The 18,693-nt window shown below is 43.8% G+C and overlaps 1 protein-coding gene across 4 annotated transcripts in view; it reads right to left on the bottom strand.

The window, feature by feature from the left end:
* CHCHD3 (coiled-coil-helix-coiled-coil-helix domain containing 3) overlaps positions 1-18,693 on the bottom strand; it is a 319,905-nt gene that overhangs the window by 113,688 nt on the left and 187,524 nt on the right. For 2 of the 4 annotated variants that reach the window (XM_033959561.1, XM_033959562.1), the window contains exons 5-6: positions 13,385-13,474; positions 6,620-6,703 (exon numbers count right to left, since the gene is read on the bottom strand). The exons of 1 other annotated variant lie outside the window; for it this stretch is intronic. In XM_033959561.1, coding sequence (XP_033815452.1) covers positions 6,620-6,703; positions 13,385-13,474 — 174 coding nt within the window. The remainder of the gene's footprint in view (positions 1-6,619; positions 6,704-13,384; positions 13,475-18,693) is intronic. One more of the 4 variants, XM_033959563.1, reaches the window with a different exon arrangement.

Consider the following 18,693-nt stretch of genomic DNA (forward strand, 5'->3'; position numbering starts at 1 on the left):
ATTACCCATAACTAATTTGTAACATTAAAGGGGATCTGGAACAGTGGGACACATTGTCTGTGTCTTGGTTCAGTAAAATAGCTATCTTGAAAATGAATATTTGCCGCACTTAGGGGCCCTTTTATTAAAGCTTAGCACACACTAAGGCCCTGATTCTGCAAAGTACGTCCCAATTGTAGGCAGCTGTAGGCGTCCTACAGTTGTCTAATCAGCCAATCGGGAGGCACGTTTTCAAAAAAAAATGCTCCCCAGGCAGGCTGCCTATATTGAAGGCACCTCCAGGAGTCTAGGGAGGCCCACAAGCCCGCCTAAGCTTGCCAAACCTAGGCGGCCCTATGCATCTCCCTAGCAGAGCGGGAGATGCTTACAATATAGGCTAGCAAAATTGAACTTTGGTACTAGAGAAGGATTTGTGTGCCATGGACTACCAGAAGTGCTAATAAATCAATTTTAGAAGAGATCAAACAAACTGATGTCACATGAAGCCCACATGATTAAGTTATGACTTATTTTTATCACACCATTAAAAGGGAGAAACTATTGGAGAAAGATATCATGTTTGGGAAGATTGAAGGAAACAGGTGATAAGAGTGTACTCTAACTAAATGGCTGGATACTTTGAAAACAACTGTGGGGATGATGCTGGAGGACTTTGTTGGACTAACACAAAACTAACTTATTTTTGGATTTGTAATTCATCAAGTCACTAGGACTCAAACCCAAGTTGATAGCACCTAACACACACAGAGCATGAGGAGGTATAGTCATGCAATGTTTAAATTTTTTGGTACATGAATTCCTTTAATCCATTCATAATGTCACAGGCAATTTTTCTATCTAGAAGATATTATCAGAGATGCTTGGTTTTGCATTTCTCATAACTGTGAATATGAGTCTTCAAAGATAACATGCTGATTTTTCTCAGCTAATGGTCAGAGTAGCAAACTAAGAATAAAAAGACCTAGGTTCAAATCCCACTTCAGGCTTGCAAGTTTCCTTGATAAACTGCTAACAATAAAAATCTATCATAGTGGTTTATAGTAAAATTCAGAAAACGGAAAATAACTACAATTCAATAGGAGGGAGATTGCCAGGAGAAAACTGAAGAAAAGGCTAATCAAGAAAAAACACTACCCAATGCCCTGCAAGTGAGCCTACAGAGAATGACAAAATATTAAAAACTTGGGCAAATAAATAGGCCTTCAACTGGGCCTTAAGTACAGGTAAAGAGAGTTTAAGCTGGACAGCAAAAGCAGCAGCGTTCCATAGGCATGAGCCCATAACAGTAAATATTCAAGTATGTGCAAAAGAGAGCATGAAAAGATTATACCTGTAGGAGATGCTCTTGAGAGGATTAGAAGGCCCTGCCAGGACAGTAGGGTTTCAAGTACTGGAAGAGGTAGGAGGGTTGGTATGCACAATAAATTTTGAAAACCAAGAGCAACAATTTGTAAGTTACCTGAAAAGAAAGGAAGATGGTGGTCTTCAAAATGCAGGGGATTAACCATGGTTGAACCGCTTTGAGCCGGTTAGCTTATGTTTGAAAGTGTCATACGTTCAGATACAGTATTTTCAGGTCCCTGGAGGGCTTACAATTTAAAAGAAAATGAGCCGAAGTGGGATCTGAACCCAGGTCCCTAGGTTCTCAATCCACTACACTAATTGTTAGGCTGCTCCTCAGATCTGCAAGCTGCATTGTTAATGTCCACAGAAAGGGTGATAAATCCATGGAACAATCTGTATCTGAATTCAAGAAAGCATGGGATAGGCATTTGGAATCTCTTAGGAAAAGAAGATAGTGGATACTGCGGATGGGCAGACTAGATGGGCCATTTGGCCTTTATCTGCCATCATGTTTCTATAGTACCTGAAGCTATCATTCAGCCTGGTATCCTTTGACAGTATCACATTCAGAGGAAAGCGGATGGGACTTGATATACTGCCTTTCTGTGGTTACAATCAAAGTAGTTTACATATTATGTATGGGTACTTATTTTGTACCTGGGTCACAAGGAGATGCAATGGGAATTGAATCCCGTTTCCCCATCCCACTGCACTAAGCATTAGGCTGCTACTCCACTTCTGCCTCCCCTACCCACTAGAACCTTTTACTTTGCATTTTTGACTAATTTTTGAGTATCTGGGGCAGTTCTCACTCCATTGTAGGACGGCTATTATATACCTCTTTAAGGAGAAAGTCAACATGAAGAAAGTATGTCTTTGGTACATATGAAGCAAATGAAGAGAACATTTTAGGAAGGAGAGAATGAAGAGAGGTGGTATTACCAGTGATTGATTAAAGGGAAATTACCTGCTTGGTAATAACAACAGAGTACCATAATTTGTCCTAAAAGATATTCCATTGACCAGTTTCAGGCTTGTTTTACCTTATTTACAAACTTTAATTTATTTTTTCCACTAGTCCTCTGTGGCTGATGTCATTTTAGACTTCAGAAAATTAAATGTTATTTGATTTCTTCCATTGATTTTTTCCACTTATGCTTTTTCTTTAGTGTTGTTTTCATACAAAAAGCTTCCATGAATTCCCAAGAAATTTAGTTAAAGACAATAAATGATTTTACTCCAGCTTTGTATTTTTATTAAGGTCTTGGTTTCATCATCTTTATTTTCTCAGCAGTTAATCCCAGTGCAATTATTTCTGAGATCTTAAAAAAAAAAACACAACTCACCAAATTCAAGTTCCTTTTCTTTAACAGAGAAGTAAATCGCATACTGAACTGCAATACTTGGATTTTGGTCTATCTTAATGTTAAGAATAGCATCTGATTGGCTAGATGATGAAATACCATTATTTTTCAGCAGGATATATTTGGGAACTGATAAAATTTATTGCTGGCTTTTTCAAAGCTGTGGTAAAGGTTTCTACTGTGGGCCAGTGTGGTAAATGCTCCAATACTCATAGAATTCCTATGAGCAGAGAATTTACCTTGCCCGACCCGCAGTAGAAACCTCTATCGCAGCTTTGTAAAAGAAGCCCTATATGTTGCCAACAGTTTTGCTTTTTTTTATTCATGGCTCAAAGAGGGTATTATGTAATAGGATACCTACCTTAAGTCCTGCTTACGGCATCTAATTTAAGCCTTTTCAATAAAGAGAAGAAAGGGATTAGGTTCTTACCTTGCTAATGTCTTTTCTAGTAGATAGGTATGTCATTCTGGACTGTAGGGTATTCTCCCCATGCTCGGGAGCCATGCAGAAAGAATCCACTTCAGGTTTTCAACTCCTCCTCCTTCACCAGAGGGTTCTGCTGCCCCCCTTCAGTTTGTACCAAAGCAGGTGATTAATCCTATATAGAAACACACGTCTTACCTGTGTGTTGGGTCCACATTCTGTCCTAACTCCACTTGTCAATATTCTAAGAGAGGTCATTTATGCACCTTCCTGCCACCTATCCTACAGAATTACTCCCCCATGCACTATATTAAATTTTAAACACATTTCTAATAAATGTTTAAGAAATACATTTCCTTAGATTATCATTTAGCATTTATGTTTGTCCGACTAGACTGTAAACTCCAGGTGGCACGTTACAGATTAGTACAAGAATGAACAGGATTTAAAGAATCACTTGTTAGATATGATGAGATGACTAAAGTTCTTCCTATGCAGCAGTACCAGAACCTTCTACCACAAAAACTGAATAATTCTGACCTTTTATTGACCCCCCCTACAACTTTCTGAATAGGGGCTGCACATTCCCTGCCTACTATAGTGGGAGGATCCAGCCTTTGGAGGGAAACCAGGGCTCCCATAAATAACCACTCAAAGGAGTGAATCATTGTCTACTGCTCTATTCCCTTACCAAAGAACCATCTATGCAAGTGTATCAGAATTTGGCAGAGACTCTGGTCATTCCCCTATCATCAATAAAAGGGGACTAAAACAACTTAACTCCAAGATGCAACATCTTATCTCCTAAAGAAAAGAGCTTTTCCAGCACAGTCTTAGACCCCAAGGTATCAAGAGTGGGATTCTACCTCACAGCCTATAAAGCTGCTGGCCTGTTTCCTATTTTCCGCTACCACCTGCATGGAGTAGGAAGAAGAAAGAGAAATGGTGCAGCTCAGTCCAGATGGAGCAACACCGTAACCAAGGTAAAGCCATTTGTACCAGATACCCCTGCGCTTGAGCCGAGAATACCTGATGGAAATACCCTCCTTCAGAGACATCAAATACAAAAGCATCAAGACAAGAATGTTCTCAGTGATGGCTCCAAGGTGGTAGAACTCCCTTCTGAAGGAATTCAAGCTAGAAAAGGACACCAGAAAGTTCAAGAAAGGGATAAAAACCATCCTCTTCACAGACTACTTTAACTAATAATGCAAAATAGAGGAGATAGCTGGCTAGTCCCCACTAGGAGGAACAAGATAGGGCAGTGTAAAGTGTGTCTCAAACTTTTTTAGCTCTGGCACACTAAACGGAGCAAATTGATAATCAATGCGATGGATGTGCTTGTTTTTGAGTGCAAACGAATTAAAAACATGGCTCGATAGTGAACTCTCCTTGTTAACCCACTTTTAAACTTCCTAACCTCCACTCAGTAGTTGACAAGCAAACACACATTTCATGATTCACCATCTGCAGTCGTTCTCTTTTTTTAGATTTAATTTCTGTCAGAGCTGAAAATCCAAGTTTGCAAAAATAAGAAGATCCAAACACTAACAAAGCCTTGTTCAAGTTAAAATAACTACTGCATAAAAAATAAAAATAAAATTACTTGCCATTAGTTTTCAAGAACCAATCACATCAAAGAATATTGCTTCTCTGGGCAGTTGTATACTTATACACACAGACGCTCATAACATTGACAGACTCTTGCGTATATGACATACATGTCATCTATTCTAGTGTAAACTTAAGAAGAAAATTTTTTAAAATAAAATAAAATTCTAGAATTTCTTGTGGCACACATGGAATCTCTTCAGGGCACACCGGTGTGCCATGGCACACAGTTTGAGAGACACTGCGATAGAGTGAACACAGTAGATACTCAATTGCTGAGGATATGAAACAAACAGATAACTAGAATTATCAGGATGTATGCAAATCTATGATAAACATAGAACACGATACATGTATTAAGAACATAAGAATTGCCGCTGCTGGGTCAGACCAGTGGTCCATCATGCCCAGCAGTCCACTCACATGTACAAATAAGTAGAATTTAGTATGACCATAGTACATAATAATAGTATTATATGTCTATATACGCAGGATTCTTGATTATGGTATAAATGTGTCTATATAGAAAACCATCTTCATATTGTAATATCTTTACAGAAGCTCATGTAAACCGCTCTGAATTGACTCTCCAGTGATTAGTAGCAGTAAAGAAGCTTTCAATAAAAAATAATGTCGCTTTAAAAGCTGCTACTAAGGAGAATAAGAAAAGAGAATGCTGAAAAGTATAACTGTTAATATCTCTGTTTACTTGTTTCACTCTACTGGACTAAATAATGGATCAGTTCTAGTTATTGATGATATTACCCTGTTGGCTATCCGAATTGAAGTAAACCTTTCACAGTTTGAAGCAACTTGTGTGGAATGCTTAATGCCTTCTACCTTTGCCAGCCCCAGCTTTGCACTCAGCAAGTCCAAATACAAATATATTTGTGTAGCCTCCTCTGTTGCTCACACTTAAAAAGGATTACAGAATAATTACATAAAGAATCTTGGAATTTCAGTTGAGACCTATCTGGTGGTGTCTCCAGATCCGTGGAATGGGACCGTGCCATGGACTCCTCTTCCCGGTTGTCCGATGGAGGCAGAGTGCTGTATTCTGCTGTCCATGAGCATCCACCGCCCAACAAGAGCAGTGCGGCCCGGTGCTGGATTGTTCCGTTTCTGTGCATCTTCTGCCTGGAAGCAATGAGTCAGGGCTGCAACAGCTGGAAAGCCCGAGTGATATCTGTCCCGTCTGGACTTTTGCCGTTGGGATTATTTAAAATATGCTGAGGCAACAGAGCTGCTTCAGGAAATTGGACTTCTGCCAGACTTATTTGATTTTGTTTTTCCAGTTTATTTTAAATTTTTCCAGTTTATTTTAAATTTTATTCTTTTGTTTTTACCACTATTGTTTTTATTTTATTAACTGAATTCTATTGTTTAATGGTTCCTCCCTTCTATTCTTTTTTACATATTCCTTTAATTCATTTAGATATTATTTATATAGATGGTGCTCCTATCTGTAAAGTTGGGAATTTCTATGAAATATTCTACATGCTTCTCTCCTCTCCACTCCTTCCTGCCCTCCATAGTCCTCCCTACCCTCTTCTAACCCCTTCCTCTGTAATGTCACCTAGAGCTTGTATAGGTATGTGCGACGCACAAATGGAAGAAATAAAAAAATAAATAAATGAAACAACTATCAAAAAGTCAGTACTATAAAAAAAACATGAGTATTAATAGTCACTCACACTCTGTAACACTTATAAGTCTTATCTTCATGTACCTCATTCAATGTTCATAACTGCTCCTGTTACCTCAATTCCAGAAATTCTAAAATAGAGCTTTTTCCCTCCTCTAAGGGTCATATAACACCTCATACAACTCTTCTCAAATCATTATTTAAAAAAAAACAAGAAACCAGGGCTCTTACTCTTTCTTCTAGTCTAGCCAGTTGCTCTTTGTAGTACTCATCCTGCTTCTTCAGGATTCTGTGCTTCTCTTCTAGTTGCTTAGCCTAAAACAAAGAAGAAAATCCAAATCCAGTTTAGTTCACATGAAACTATTAAATACGAGACCACCAATAGTTTTTTGATATGCCATATTGTTTATCAGTGTGCTGTAAGCTAATATTACCTACTAAACCAAGTATGATACACTCAGTTCATTGGTATTTGAAGGCAATAACAAACAGCATGTTGTGTATAAAATAATTTTCATGCATGTCTTGTATGAAACACAAGAGAAAAAGCTATATTTCTTCAACAAGTGAAGGCATCTTGAAACCTTTTTTTTCTACTCTTATATTTTGAACTCAATTGTAACCAGGGCTGGGATCTTGCCCTTTAAGCCTTCTCTGCTCTACTAGTCAAGGATTTTTCTCCTATTTTATCACCATCACACAAAGTATTTTTTTTTTTGTTCAGTCACGCAGGATATCTCCCAACTGTGCTTCCCCGATGTGCTGGGTCACATGACCTGCAACATAAGCTCCTCATCCAGAAAAGCAATGTTACTTACCGTAACAGTTGTTATCCAGGGACAGCAGGCAGCTATTCTCACTAGTGGGTGATGTCATCCGACAGAGCCCTGATACGGATGTCTCACAAGCATGTCTTGCTTGAAGAAACTCAGAAGTTTTGAGATGCCCGCACCGCGCATGCACCAGTGCCTTCCCGCCCGATGGTCCGGGCGTGTCTCCTCAGTTCAGGTAGCTAGCAGAGAAGCCAACCCAGGGGAGGTGGGTGGGACGTGAGAATAGCTGCCTGCTGTCCCTGGATAACAACTGTTACGGTAAGTAACATTGCTTTATCCCAGGACAAGCAGGCAGGTATTCTCACTAGTGGGTGACCTCCAAGCTAACCTCAATGGGATGGTGGGAGAGTTGGCAACTTAGGAGAATAAATTTTGTAACACTGTTTGGCCAAACTGTCCATCCCGTCTGGAGAAAGTATCCAGACAATAATGAGAGGTGAATGTATGAACTGAGGACCAAGTGGCAGCCTTACAAATCTCCTCAATCGGTGTCGATCTGAGGAAGGCTACAGAGGCCGCCATTGCCCTGACCTTATGGGCTGTGACCTTACAGGGAAGGGGTAGTCCAGCCTGGGCATAGCAGAAAGAGATACAAGCCGCCATCCAGTTGGAAATGGTGCGCTTCGATACAGGTCGTCCCAACTTGTTTGGATCAAAGGAAACGAAAAGTTGAGGAGCAGTTCTGTGTGGTTTAGTGCGTTCCAGGTAGAAAGCCAAAGCACGCTTACAGTCCAGAGTATGAAGAGCTGATTCTCCAGGATGAGAATGAGGCTTAGGAAAAAACACTGGAAGTACAATGGATTGGTTGAGATGAAAATCAGAGACCACTTTAGGCAGGAATTTCGGATGAGTGCGGAGGACCACCTTGTCATGATGGAATACTGTGAAAGGTGGATCCGCAACTAAGGCCTGAAGCTCACTGACCCTGCGAGCAGACATGAGGGCCACTAGAAAAACCACTTTCCAAGTGAGAAACTTCAGTGGAGCCGTTTTCAAAGGCTCAAAAGGAGGTTTCATAAGCCGAGAAATGACAACATTGAGATCCCAAACCACTGGAGGCGGTTTGAGAGGAGGATTGACGTGAAAAAGTCCTTTCATAAATCTGGCAACCACAGGATGAGCAGAAAGAGGCTTCCCCTGTAGAGGCTGATGGAAAGCCGCAATCGCACTCAGGTGGACTCGTATAGATGTCGACTTGAGACCAGACTGAGACAGGTGTAGAAGATAGTCCAACACAGAAGATAGGGAGGCTCTCTGAGGCTCCTTAGAGTTGGAAATACACCAGGAAGAAAATCTAGTCCATTTTTGGGAGTAGCATTGACGAGTAGCAGGCTTCCTGGAAGCCTCCAAGACATCCCTCACTGCCTGGGAAAACTGGTGAGGGGTTACGTTGAGAGGAACCAAGCTGTCAGGTGGAGAGACTGCAGGTTGGGATGAAGTAGAGATCCCTGATGCTGAGTAAGTAGTGAAGGAAACACTGGAAGAAGCACCGGCTCCCTGCTGTTGAGTTGAAGTAGAAGGGAGAACCAAGGCTGTCGGGGCCACCGAGGAGCTATCAGGATGATGGTGGCACGGTCGGACCTCAGCTTGACCAGAGTCTTCTGAATGAGGGGAAATGGAGGAAACGCATACAGAAAGCGATTCCCCCAATCCAGCAGAAAAGCATCCGCCTCGAGGCGATGAGGAGTGTAGATCCTGGAGCAGAATTGAGGCAGCTTGAAATTGTGAGGAGCCGCAAAGAGGTCTATCTGAGGCGTCCCCCACTGAGCAAAGATCTGAAGAAGGGACGAGGAATGGAGTGTCCATTCGTGAGGCTGGAGTAGACGACTCAACTTGTCTGCCAAGACATTGTCCTTCCCCTGGATGTAGACAGCCTTGAGGAAGGCGTTGTGGCGAACCGCCCAATCCCAGACTCGAAGAGCTTCCTGGCAGAGGGAGGCCGAGCCCGTGCCCCCCTGCTTGTTGACATAATACATGGCAACCTGGTTGTCTGTGCGAATGAGGACCACCATGTCGTGAAGCAGATGTTGAAAGGCTTGAAGAGCATTGAAGATGGCTCTGAGCTCCAGAAGATTGATTTGATGGAGTCGATCCGCACCGGTCCAAAATCCCTGAGTGCTAAGCCCATCCAGATGCGCTCCCCAGGCATAGGTCGAGGAATCGGTTGCAAGGACCTTCTGGTGGGGAGGAGAGTGAAATAGCAAACCTCTTGATAGATTCGAAGAAGTCATCCACCAAAGTAGAGACTGCCAAAGAGCAGGAGTGACGATGATGTGTCGAGTCAATGGATCCGCCACCAGAGTCCACTGAGATGCCAGGGTCCACTGAGGGATTCTGAGATGGAGTCTGGCGAACGGCGTCACATGAACTGTAGAGGCCATGTGGCCCAGGAGGACCATCATGAGTCTCGCCGAGATGGACTGGCGAGAAGACACAGACTGGCAGAGATGAAGAAGGGCATCCATGCGCTGAGGAGGAATGAACGCTCTGAGGCGGATGGTATCCAGGACCGCTCCGATGAAGGGGAGCGACTGCATAGGTTGCAGATGAGATTTTGAAAGTTGATCTCGAATCCCAAATTCTGCAGGAACTGAATCGTGGCCAGGGTCGCCGAGATGACCCCCGACGCCGAGGGAGCCTTGATGAGCCAGTCGTCGAGGTAAGGAAATACCTGAAGACCCTGGTTCCGGAGTGCAGCGGCCACCACCACCAGACACTTCGTGAAGACTCTGGGAGACGAGGACAGACCGAATGGAAGCACTCGATACTGCAGATGTAGATGTCCCACCCAAAATCTGAGGAACTTGCGAGAGGCCGGATGAATTGGAATGTGAGTGTAGGCCTCCTTGAGATCCAGAGAGCATAACCACTCGTTCTGCTCGAGGAGAGGGTAGAGAGAAGCAAGCATCAGCATGCAAAATTTCTCTTTGACTAGGAATTTGTTGAGGACCCTGAGGTCCAAAATGGGTCGCAGGTCGCCCGTCTTCTTCGGAACAAGGAAGTACCGGGAGTAAAACCCTTGGTTGAGTTGGTCCACAGGGACCGGCTCGACGGCTCGGAGCCGGAGCAAAGCCTGGGCTTCCTGAAGAAGAAGGGCGGACTGAGTCAAGTTGGAAGGATACTCTCTTGGAGGGTGGTCCGGAGGAACCCGAAGGAAGTGAAGAGAGTATCCTTCCCTGATGATAGTAAGAACCCAGAGGTCGGTGGTTACGGCCTCCCAGCGATGATAAAAATGATGGAGGCACCCTCCGATGGGAAAAACAGGGGGAGGCAGAACGAGACTGGTTATGCCCTCGACGAGACAGTCAAAAAGGCTGAGGGGCCTTAGGGACAGCAGACGGCTGAGACTTTTGCTGACCCTTCTGAGGAGGCTGACGCTTCGCTGGTTGCCTCGCTTGGGGAGCTTGCCTCGGTTGATAACGCCGCTGATAAATCAAAGGCGGTCGAGAGGGCCGAGACTGCTGAGGCTTAGGCTTCGGCCTAAGAATGGACTGGAAGGATTTTTCATGATCCGACAATTTCTTCGTGACAGTCTCGATGGATTCGTCAAAAAGATCCGCCCAAGCACACGGGACGTTAGCCAGGCGGTCCTGAAGATTCGGGTCCATGTCAATGGTCCGTAACCAGGCTAAACGGCGCATCGCCACCGAGCAGGCTGCAGCTCGGGCTGAGAGCTCGAAAGCATCATAGGCCGATTGCATCAACTGAAGACGAAGCTGGGACAGCGAAGCGACTACTTCTTCAAACTCAACCGAGCCTGGGACTCGATGTAGGGCGTGAATTTCCGAAGCACAGGCAGAAAAAATTCCAAATAGGTGGTGAAGTGGAAATTATAATTCAGGACTCGGGATGCCATCATAGAATTCTGATAGATGCGTCGTCCAAACTTATCCATTGTCCTGCCCTTGCGGCCTGGAGGCACCGAAGCATACACCTGGCCTGGATGAGACCGCTTGAGCGAGGATTCTACCAGGAGGGACTGATGAGAAAGTTGAGGACCCTCGAAGCCCTTATGATGTACCGTGCGGTACCGAGCGTCCAATTTGCCAGGTACCACCGGGATGGAGTAAGGAGACTCAAAGCACCGCATGAAGGTCTGATCAAGGAGCTTGTGCAGAGGCAGGCGTAAAGACTCAGCTGGAGGACGAGTCAAGTGCATGGTATCGAGATATTCCTTGGAGTAGCGGGACCTCGCATCGAGGGTAATGTCCATGTCATCTGCCATCTGCCTGAGAAACGAGGAAAAGGACAGTTGGTCCGCCAACACCGGTCTCCGAGAAGGACTAGAAGAAGTTGAGGCCTCGGGCTCCACGGAGGCCTGTGAGCAGCAGGGCGAGTAAAACACCTCGGGGTCCTCGAACTCCGGCCCGGGAGGAGGAGACCCAGCGGAAGCAGAATACCCCATCCGAGGCAATTTCTTATGAGGCGAGACGGTGGAGTGCCGAGAGGAATGCCTCGAAGAGTGTCTGGAGAGATGCCCTTCACGATGCCTGGAAGGGGATCGAGTCCGCCTGTGAGAATACTGGTCCCCAGAAGCCTCTAAGGAGCAGATAGGACTCGAAGCCGTCGATCGTAGAGGCGGATGCGTTGGAGCCTCCCCGGAAGCCGCCCAGGCTTGATAGGGTGTCCGGAAGAACTCGTCCTGCCTCCTGCTATGCCCAGGACTGGGAGGCCTCGAATGTGGACACCACACTGTGTCATGGGGCGGAGTAATAGGTTCCAAAGGAGGCAGGTCACTAAGGGAGGCTTTCCTCGAGGGAATCGGCTCCAATGGAGGCATATCCCCGAGAGGAGCCTTCGTCGATGGAATCGGTTCCAAGGGAGGCATTGCACCAACCGAGGATCGCCTCGAGGAGCTGAACACCGCCCGCCTATCCTCCTCGCCGAGCAACGAGGTCGTGCGGCGCGGAGGGGGGGGCGGCCCGCCCCTCGGGACCGGAACTGGGAGGTCACCCTGGATCGAGGCAATCAGCCGGGGACCCATGGTGGTCATGAGTTCCACAAACTGAGCCTCCAGGATGGACTTCAGCGAAGCCAATATGGAGGGATCCGCACCAAAAGGGGGACCTTCCGCACGGTCTTCGCGCAATTTTGGTGCAGCGTGCTTCTGTTTGCCAGCTTTCGGCACTTTAAGCACCACCGGAGGAACTATGGGGGTCAGTACCTGTTCCGAGGAGACAGATGAAGGCACCGGCGCAGAAGACGAGGCCAAAACCGGCGTGAACGAGGCCGGTTTCAAAAGGCCCGAAGCAGCCGGGGAGACAGAGGGCTTTGTCGATGAAGTCGAAGCCCCAGTTGATGTTGAAGCCACAGGATACAACGAAGCTTCCATCTTGAACATGGACTCCCACAGCAGGTAGCGACGCTTAAACGCTCGCGCCGTCAAAGTGGAGCAAGGCCGGCACGATTTCGGAAAATGATCCGGGCCCAGACACTGGAGACAGAGTCGATGAGGGTCCGTGAGCGAAATCGTGCGCTGGCACTTGCTGCACTTTTTAAAACTGGTGATCGGCCGGGACATAGGCCGGAAAAGCTCCGCCGCAAGGACGAAGGCGGGGGGCCCAAGCCACGCGGCCGACCCGGTGTCGGAAGGAAAAAAAATTTTTTTTTTTTTTTTTTAAAAGAAATCAAAGAAAGAAACAAACACACGGGAGAGCCCAACAGAACCCAACCCGCGGGAATTAGAAGGCAAAAAACAGATTCAATGGGCGCAGAATTGAAGTTGAACTTCTCAGCTCCGCGGAAGAAAATGAACTGAGGAGACACGCCCAGACCATCGAGCGGGAAGGCACTGGCGCATGCGCGGTGCGGGCATCTCGAAACTTCTGAGTTTCTTCAAGCAAGACATGCTTGTGAGACGTCCGTATCGGGGCTCTGTCGGATGACATCACCCACTAGTGAGAATAGCTGCCTGCTTGTCCTGGGATAATGCCTACTATTTAGTAGCCGGTGCTATTGGCATTGTGCACCATCTCCTAAACTATTTTACTGTGCTTTTTGTTGGGGCTAGAATTGTACCTTGAACAACATTCCTTGCTCAGGTACAGGTGTAGAATTCTATAATGCTGGCTTCTCTACACATATTCTTCTCTTTGTTCCTGATTTCCTGGGTGCTATTTTTTTCATATTATCAGTCACAATGTACCAACGTCACTTTTAATACCTTTCCTATTCTGGTGATTTGGAGCTGCCATCCCCTTTCCACTTCCCCTTTGTTATCCTTTCCTTCTTCCATAGTCCCATTTGCACTACACTGCAAAAGAAAATACATCATATTCCTCACATATGTCGTTTTCATTGGCACTGTTTAATTCTAGATTTCTTAAGTCCAAAACTACTTATGTTAGGGATCTCATCAAATCTTCTGGACTTCACTGCCTGTGTCTTACTATACCTGGCTTTGCCCCAGGGTGGAAACAATTTTATTTCTGTGCCTCCTCCCTAGGCACGACGTCTTGTATCAGTCTAGATCACATAAGAGAGGCTGAGGCTCGGCTTGCATTTATTCTACCACATTGTCTATTTAGGGAATTCCTAACACCTTCTCATAGCTGGAGACCTTGATTTCCAGGGTGCCCTTTCCTAGTCTCCTGTATATTCTGCTATTCTATTGTCCACTTTCACTTCTGACTCTGCAATAACACTGTTGTCACCAGGGACTGTCAGAAGCCACTATCAGATACCCTAATACACTAATCTTAGATGACTAATGTAGATGTCCTTTCCCACCCTACAGCCTCTGCTTATCTTTCACTGCTATCAGATACAGGTCCTCCCCACTCACCAGGAAGGACATATGCTAGATCTAGCCATAACTCATTTGGCTTCTTTATTTCATTTACTTCATTTCTCCACAACTCCAGTCTCTTGATCCATTACTATGTTGTTTAAGTCACTCTGAAACATCCATTGTCATCAAACTTGAATATTCCTCGATCTCACAATTCCAGACATTCATATCATATTGATCACGAAAAGGTACCCACACTAGCAACCCAAACACATAATTCAGCTGATAGACAGCCTATATGAAAATCAAGACAACAAAGGTAGAAAAACATTTCTATTTTTTATTTTTTTGCTATAGGATAAAGTAGTATTGTAGCCGTGTTGATAAATGTTTATAAATAGAAAACGAAAATAAGGTGATTGTTTTATTGAACTAATTTTAATACATTTTTGACTAACTTTCAGAAACCAAATTCTTCTTCCTCAGATCAGGACAGGATACTGTAACAGCAGTATACTTTATTGACCTAAGGAAAGAGGGTTTGACTTCTGAAAGCTAATTAAAAAATGTATTAGTCCAATAAAATGGTATCTTATTTTCCATTTTTTGTTTTATTTTTATTTGTTAATTTGTAAAGTGATTTGTTATTTCTCTTTTTTCAAATTGGCATCTGCTATCTTTATATTTTGTTCAGTATTGGGGGATATGCACCACTGTTTCATCACCCCCTAAACTGTACCGTTCCTTCAGTTTGTAGCACAAGCCAACATGCTAAATGCTCTGCACTGCTCCGATGGTCATAGAATTCCTATGATCGTCAGACCATTCAGCCCACCTGCCAGTGCTAAAAACCTCTTCTGTGCTTTTGTAAAAAGGGGTGGGGGGGTTAGTTTGTGATTACTTATTCCATATTGGGTGAGGGCGGTTCTGTGTCCTGTGTGTATGAAAGACATGGTTTTCTGTTAGCATTGACCAGCCTTGTTTGGCGAAATGCATCAGGCATGGTTCCTGGGAGCACCTTGAATAAACCTGATTTGAATCTCCTTATTGTCTGCCGATCTTCTTTTGTTCCACGTTGGATTCTTTGGTGGACAGCTTGCCTTGTTGTTTTGTTACAAATTAGCATACATGGAGTGGAACATACCAGAGGAGTTACAGATCTGGTTGTTTATACATACATATGGGTAAAAGTTGGACAACAGAGTGAGGCAGCCGAGAGGAGTTGCACACTTGGTTATTAGTATAGACTTATGTTTCAGATAGTATTACTGCTTTACAATGCATTTGAACACTTTTATATACGTATGGAAAGGGTTCAGAGTTAGTCCTGGGCAAGTAAGTGGGAAGGGAAGATTTGTTCAGAGATGTTTGGGGCTTGCATAGAACTAAAACTGTACACTGGCACTGGTATGGTAATCTTTGTTGTTCGTTTTGAATTTTATAATAAAAGAAAAAAAGAAATACAAGTGGAAATGAAGAAGTAAATTAGAAAACATGTAAATAAATGGGGGCGGGGTGGGGTGGGCAGGGGGTGGGGCATGGGCGGGCAGGGCTAGGGGGCCAGTGTACTTATGCGTTTAGGGGCCCTCGAAGAATTAATCCTGCCTTGGCTACGGCCGCTAAACTTATCACAGCAGGGAGATCCCTTGCCACAATAAACTCAGTGGTCGCGTCTGCTTGAAATGTAGGCCAGCATTTTGCTGGCCTACATTTCAGGTGCCTGTCGCGGGCTTAGGGAGGTGCCTAGGACTGTATAAACTCGCCTAAGGCCACTTCCGGGTGAAACTATGCCCTCGCCTAGCCTTAGGCGAGCTTAGGCGGCTCTACGCACCTCCTTAGGATAATGTACAATGTAGGCAGTCTGCCTAGGATGATTTTTTTTTTTTTAACGTTTACACAGCAGTAGGCTGCCTAAAATTGGGATGTCGTTTATAGAATTTGCCCCTAAATCATTAAGGACTCCTTTTACGAAGGTGCGCTAGGGTTTTAGCACACGCACCAGATTAGCGTGCGCTAGCTGAAGATCTACCGCCTGCTCAAAAGGAGGTGGTAGCAGCTAGTGTGCACTATTCCGTGCGCTAAGGCCCTAGAGCACCTTCGAAAAAGGAGCCCTAAGTCTTGGCCCTAATCTGATGCACTCCTACAAAACAATAAGAGATGTACCAAGTACAAGCTTTGGGTGACAGTTCTAAAAAAGAGAAAGTGTGAGGTAGTAATGTACTAAGGTACATCTAAAGTGCTTACTGAAATTCAAATCAAACACAGAATGGTAGGGAAAATATTTTCAGGAAACAAAACTGGTAAGTGTATGGCATAGAACATTTTGCCATTTTCTGGTTTTCTCTTCATGTTGTCATGTCATATTTTGTGGATTATACAGTCTTAAACTTATGACAAAAACTTCTTGTACCAAGAAACAGCTGCCAGATTCAGTAATAACGTTCATTTGGTCTCATAATGGTTAATTAACATGTTTCAGTGCAATATATTATAAAGAAAAATGAAATGTATTTCTTTTTCTTTATTAGCTAAAGATTCTGTGGTGTTTCTTTTTCTGGCTTTCTTTTCATGTCATTATAAAACTATAAACCTCATTAAACCTGGTAGCCTCAACAGAAGCAAAAACAACAAAGAAAGTGGACATAACTGATTTATGTAATTCTGTTCTTTACTCACCTTTCTTTCCAATTCCTGAAGCACAAAGAGCAAAGAAAATGTATAATGAAAGAGGGCACATCTGAATGAATTATATACCGGTTGCTAAATCAGCAGAGTGGACACAAAAGAATTCAAATACGGTAATTGTGAAAATATTGAATTGTTGAGAGATATCGCCTAGACAGTTTAAATAAATTTATACAGTCCTTCAACATTTTGCAGAAGTCTCCACCTAGTTTGCATCTATCTGCATTCTGTAGCCGTGTCTAGCATTTTCAATATATACATTTCATGTTTAATCCTTAATTGCTGGCATTTTCAGACCTTTGTGCTGGATTCTCCAGCTTTATCAGACCTCAGATTCTGTGCTCTCCTTGATTTCTATATTCAATAGTCACAAGTCTTCTGATACAATACTAAAGATTTATGCTGGATTAATAGTTAGTAGATCTCTTTCAGTTTCTTTGACTCATCAGCATTGAATATCATTCCTGGCACTTGTATCTCCTCAATATCTTCCTTGGAGAAGAATCATTTAATCTCTCTGTTATAGCCCAATGCCCCTTTTACCCCTTGTCATCGGTATCTGAATTCAAGAAAGCATAGGATAGGCACATGGGATCTCTTAGAGAGAAGAAGAGATGATGGTTACTGTGGATGGGCAGACTGGATGGACCATTTGACCTTTACCTGTCATTATGTTTCTATGTTTCTAATTCTTTTCCTGGCTTCTTGCTTCTATTATATCACATTTAAAAAAAAAATAGTTTTAACTATGTGAGTTTGCATCCAACACAATCTCGGAGCCAGAAAGCCTTGAGCATGCGCAGCTGCTCAAGGCCCATCCCAGGCAAGAGGCGGGATCTTCGTTCACTGGCACCGGCACGTCCTGTGGGTTGGTGCTGCGTGCCGGTGCTAGATGGGGTAAGAGGCTTGTTTGGACGGGCGAGGGATGCCGCTTCCAGCACGGGGGTGCGATGCCGGTTTCCGGGGGGGGGGGAGCGATGTTGGTTGGAGCGGGGGGGGAGAGGGGGAGGTGCTTGCAAATCGAGTCAATGCTCAGTTTGCAAGTCACAATTTGCGAGAATGTTTTGCTCATCTTGCAAAACACTCGCAAACCGCATTACACGCAAACCGAAGATTGACTGTATTTCTCTCAGAAGTCCTACATGGTATTTTAGGCACTTCAATTTCATTTCATTAAATTTCTGGTATAAACTACATTTTGGTGGCCCTTCTCTGAACTGAATTAATCAATTTTAAGATGTATCTATCTTGAATCCAAATATATTCAAAATTCTAGCAATTTATAGGAGGCCCTAACCCAGAGTACTTTAGGACAAATTACAAACAGGATTGAGTCACTGTCTGAGCATCTACCATCTAGATCAGTGTTCTTCAACCTTTTTGCACCCGTGGACCGGCAGAAATAAAATAATTATTTTGTGGACCGGCAAACTACTAGGACTAAAATTTAAAAACCCCGTTTACGCCCCATCTCCGCGAGCTCGGTCCCCGCAAACCATCTGATCCCATCTGCACAAGTCGCAATTATGATTTTATATTGAACGTATTTTATTAAAGTATAAAAAGAAACAATATTCTGAACAATTGTGATTTTATAAATACAAATATACAGAGCACGGACCAACAAAACCCCTCTCTCCCCCTCCCCTTCACATATATCCCCTCTACTATTAAGAAAACTGAACAAGCCAAGTTATTATAGAATGCTACATAGAAATATCATGCTAACAGAATACTGCAGTCCCCAGTTATGTCTCTAGCACGATATATAATTCAAATCTGATATATTCTAATGACAAAATAGAAATAAAATTATTTTTTTCTACCTTTTGTTGTCTCTGGTTCCTGCTTTCATCTTCTTTTCACTCTTTTCCTTCCACCATCTGCCGGTTCCATCCAATGTCTGCCCTCTCCCCCTTCCATATGTATCTGACTTCTTTCTATGCCCCTCTTCTTTGTCCATCCTCCTCTCTCCTTTTTACATCATTCATTCCTTCTTCATTTTTATCTCTCCTACACCAGATCTAGCATCTTTATCCCTCTCTCATTTCTCTGCT

Source organism: Geotrypetes seraphini, chromosome 9, assembly GCF_902459505.1.
Source record: "Geotrypetes seraphini chromosome 9, aGeoSer1.1, whole genome shotgun sequence".
Lineage (NCBI taxonomy): Eukaryota > Metazoa > Chordata > Amphibia > Gymnophiona > Dermophiidae > Geotrypetes > Geotrypetes seraphini.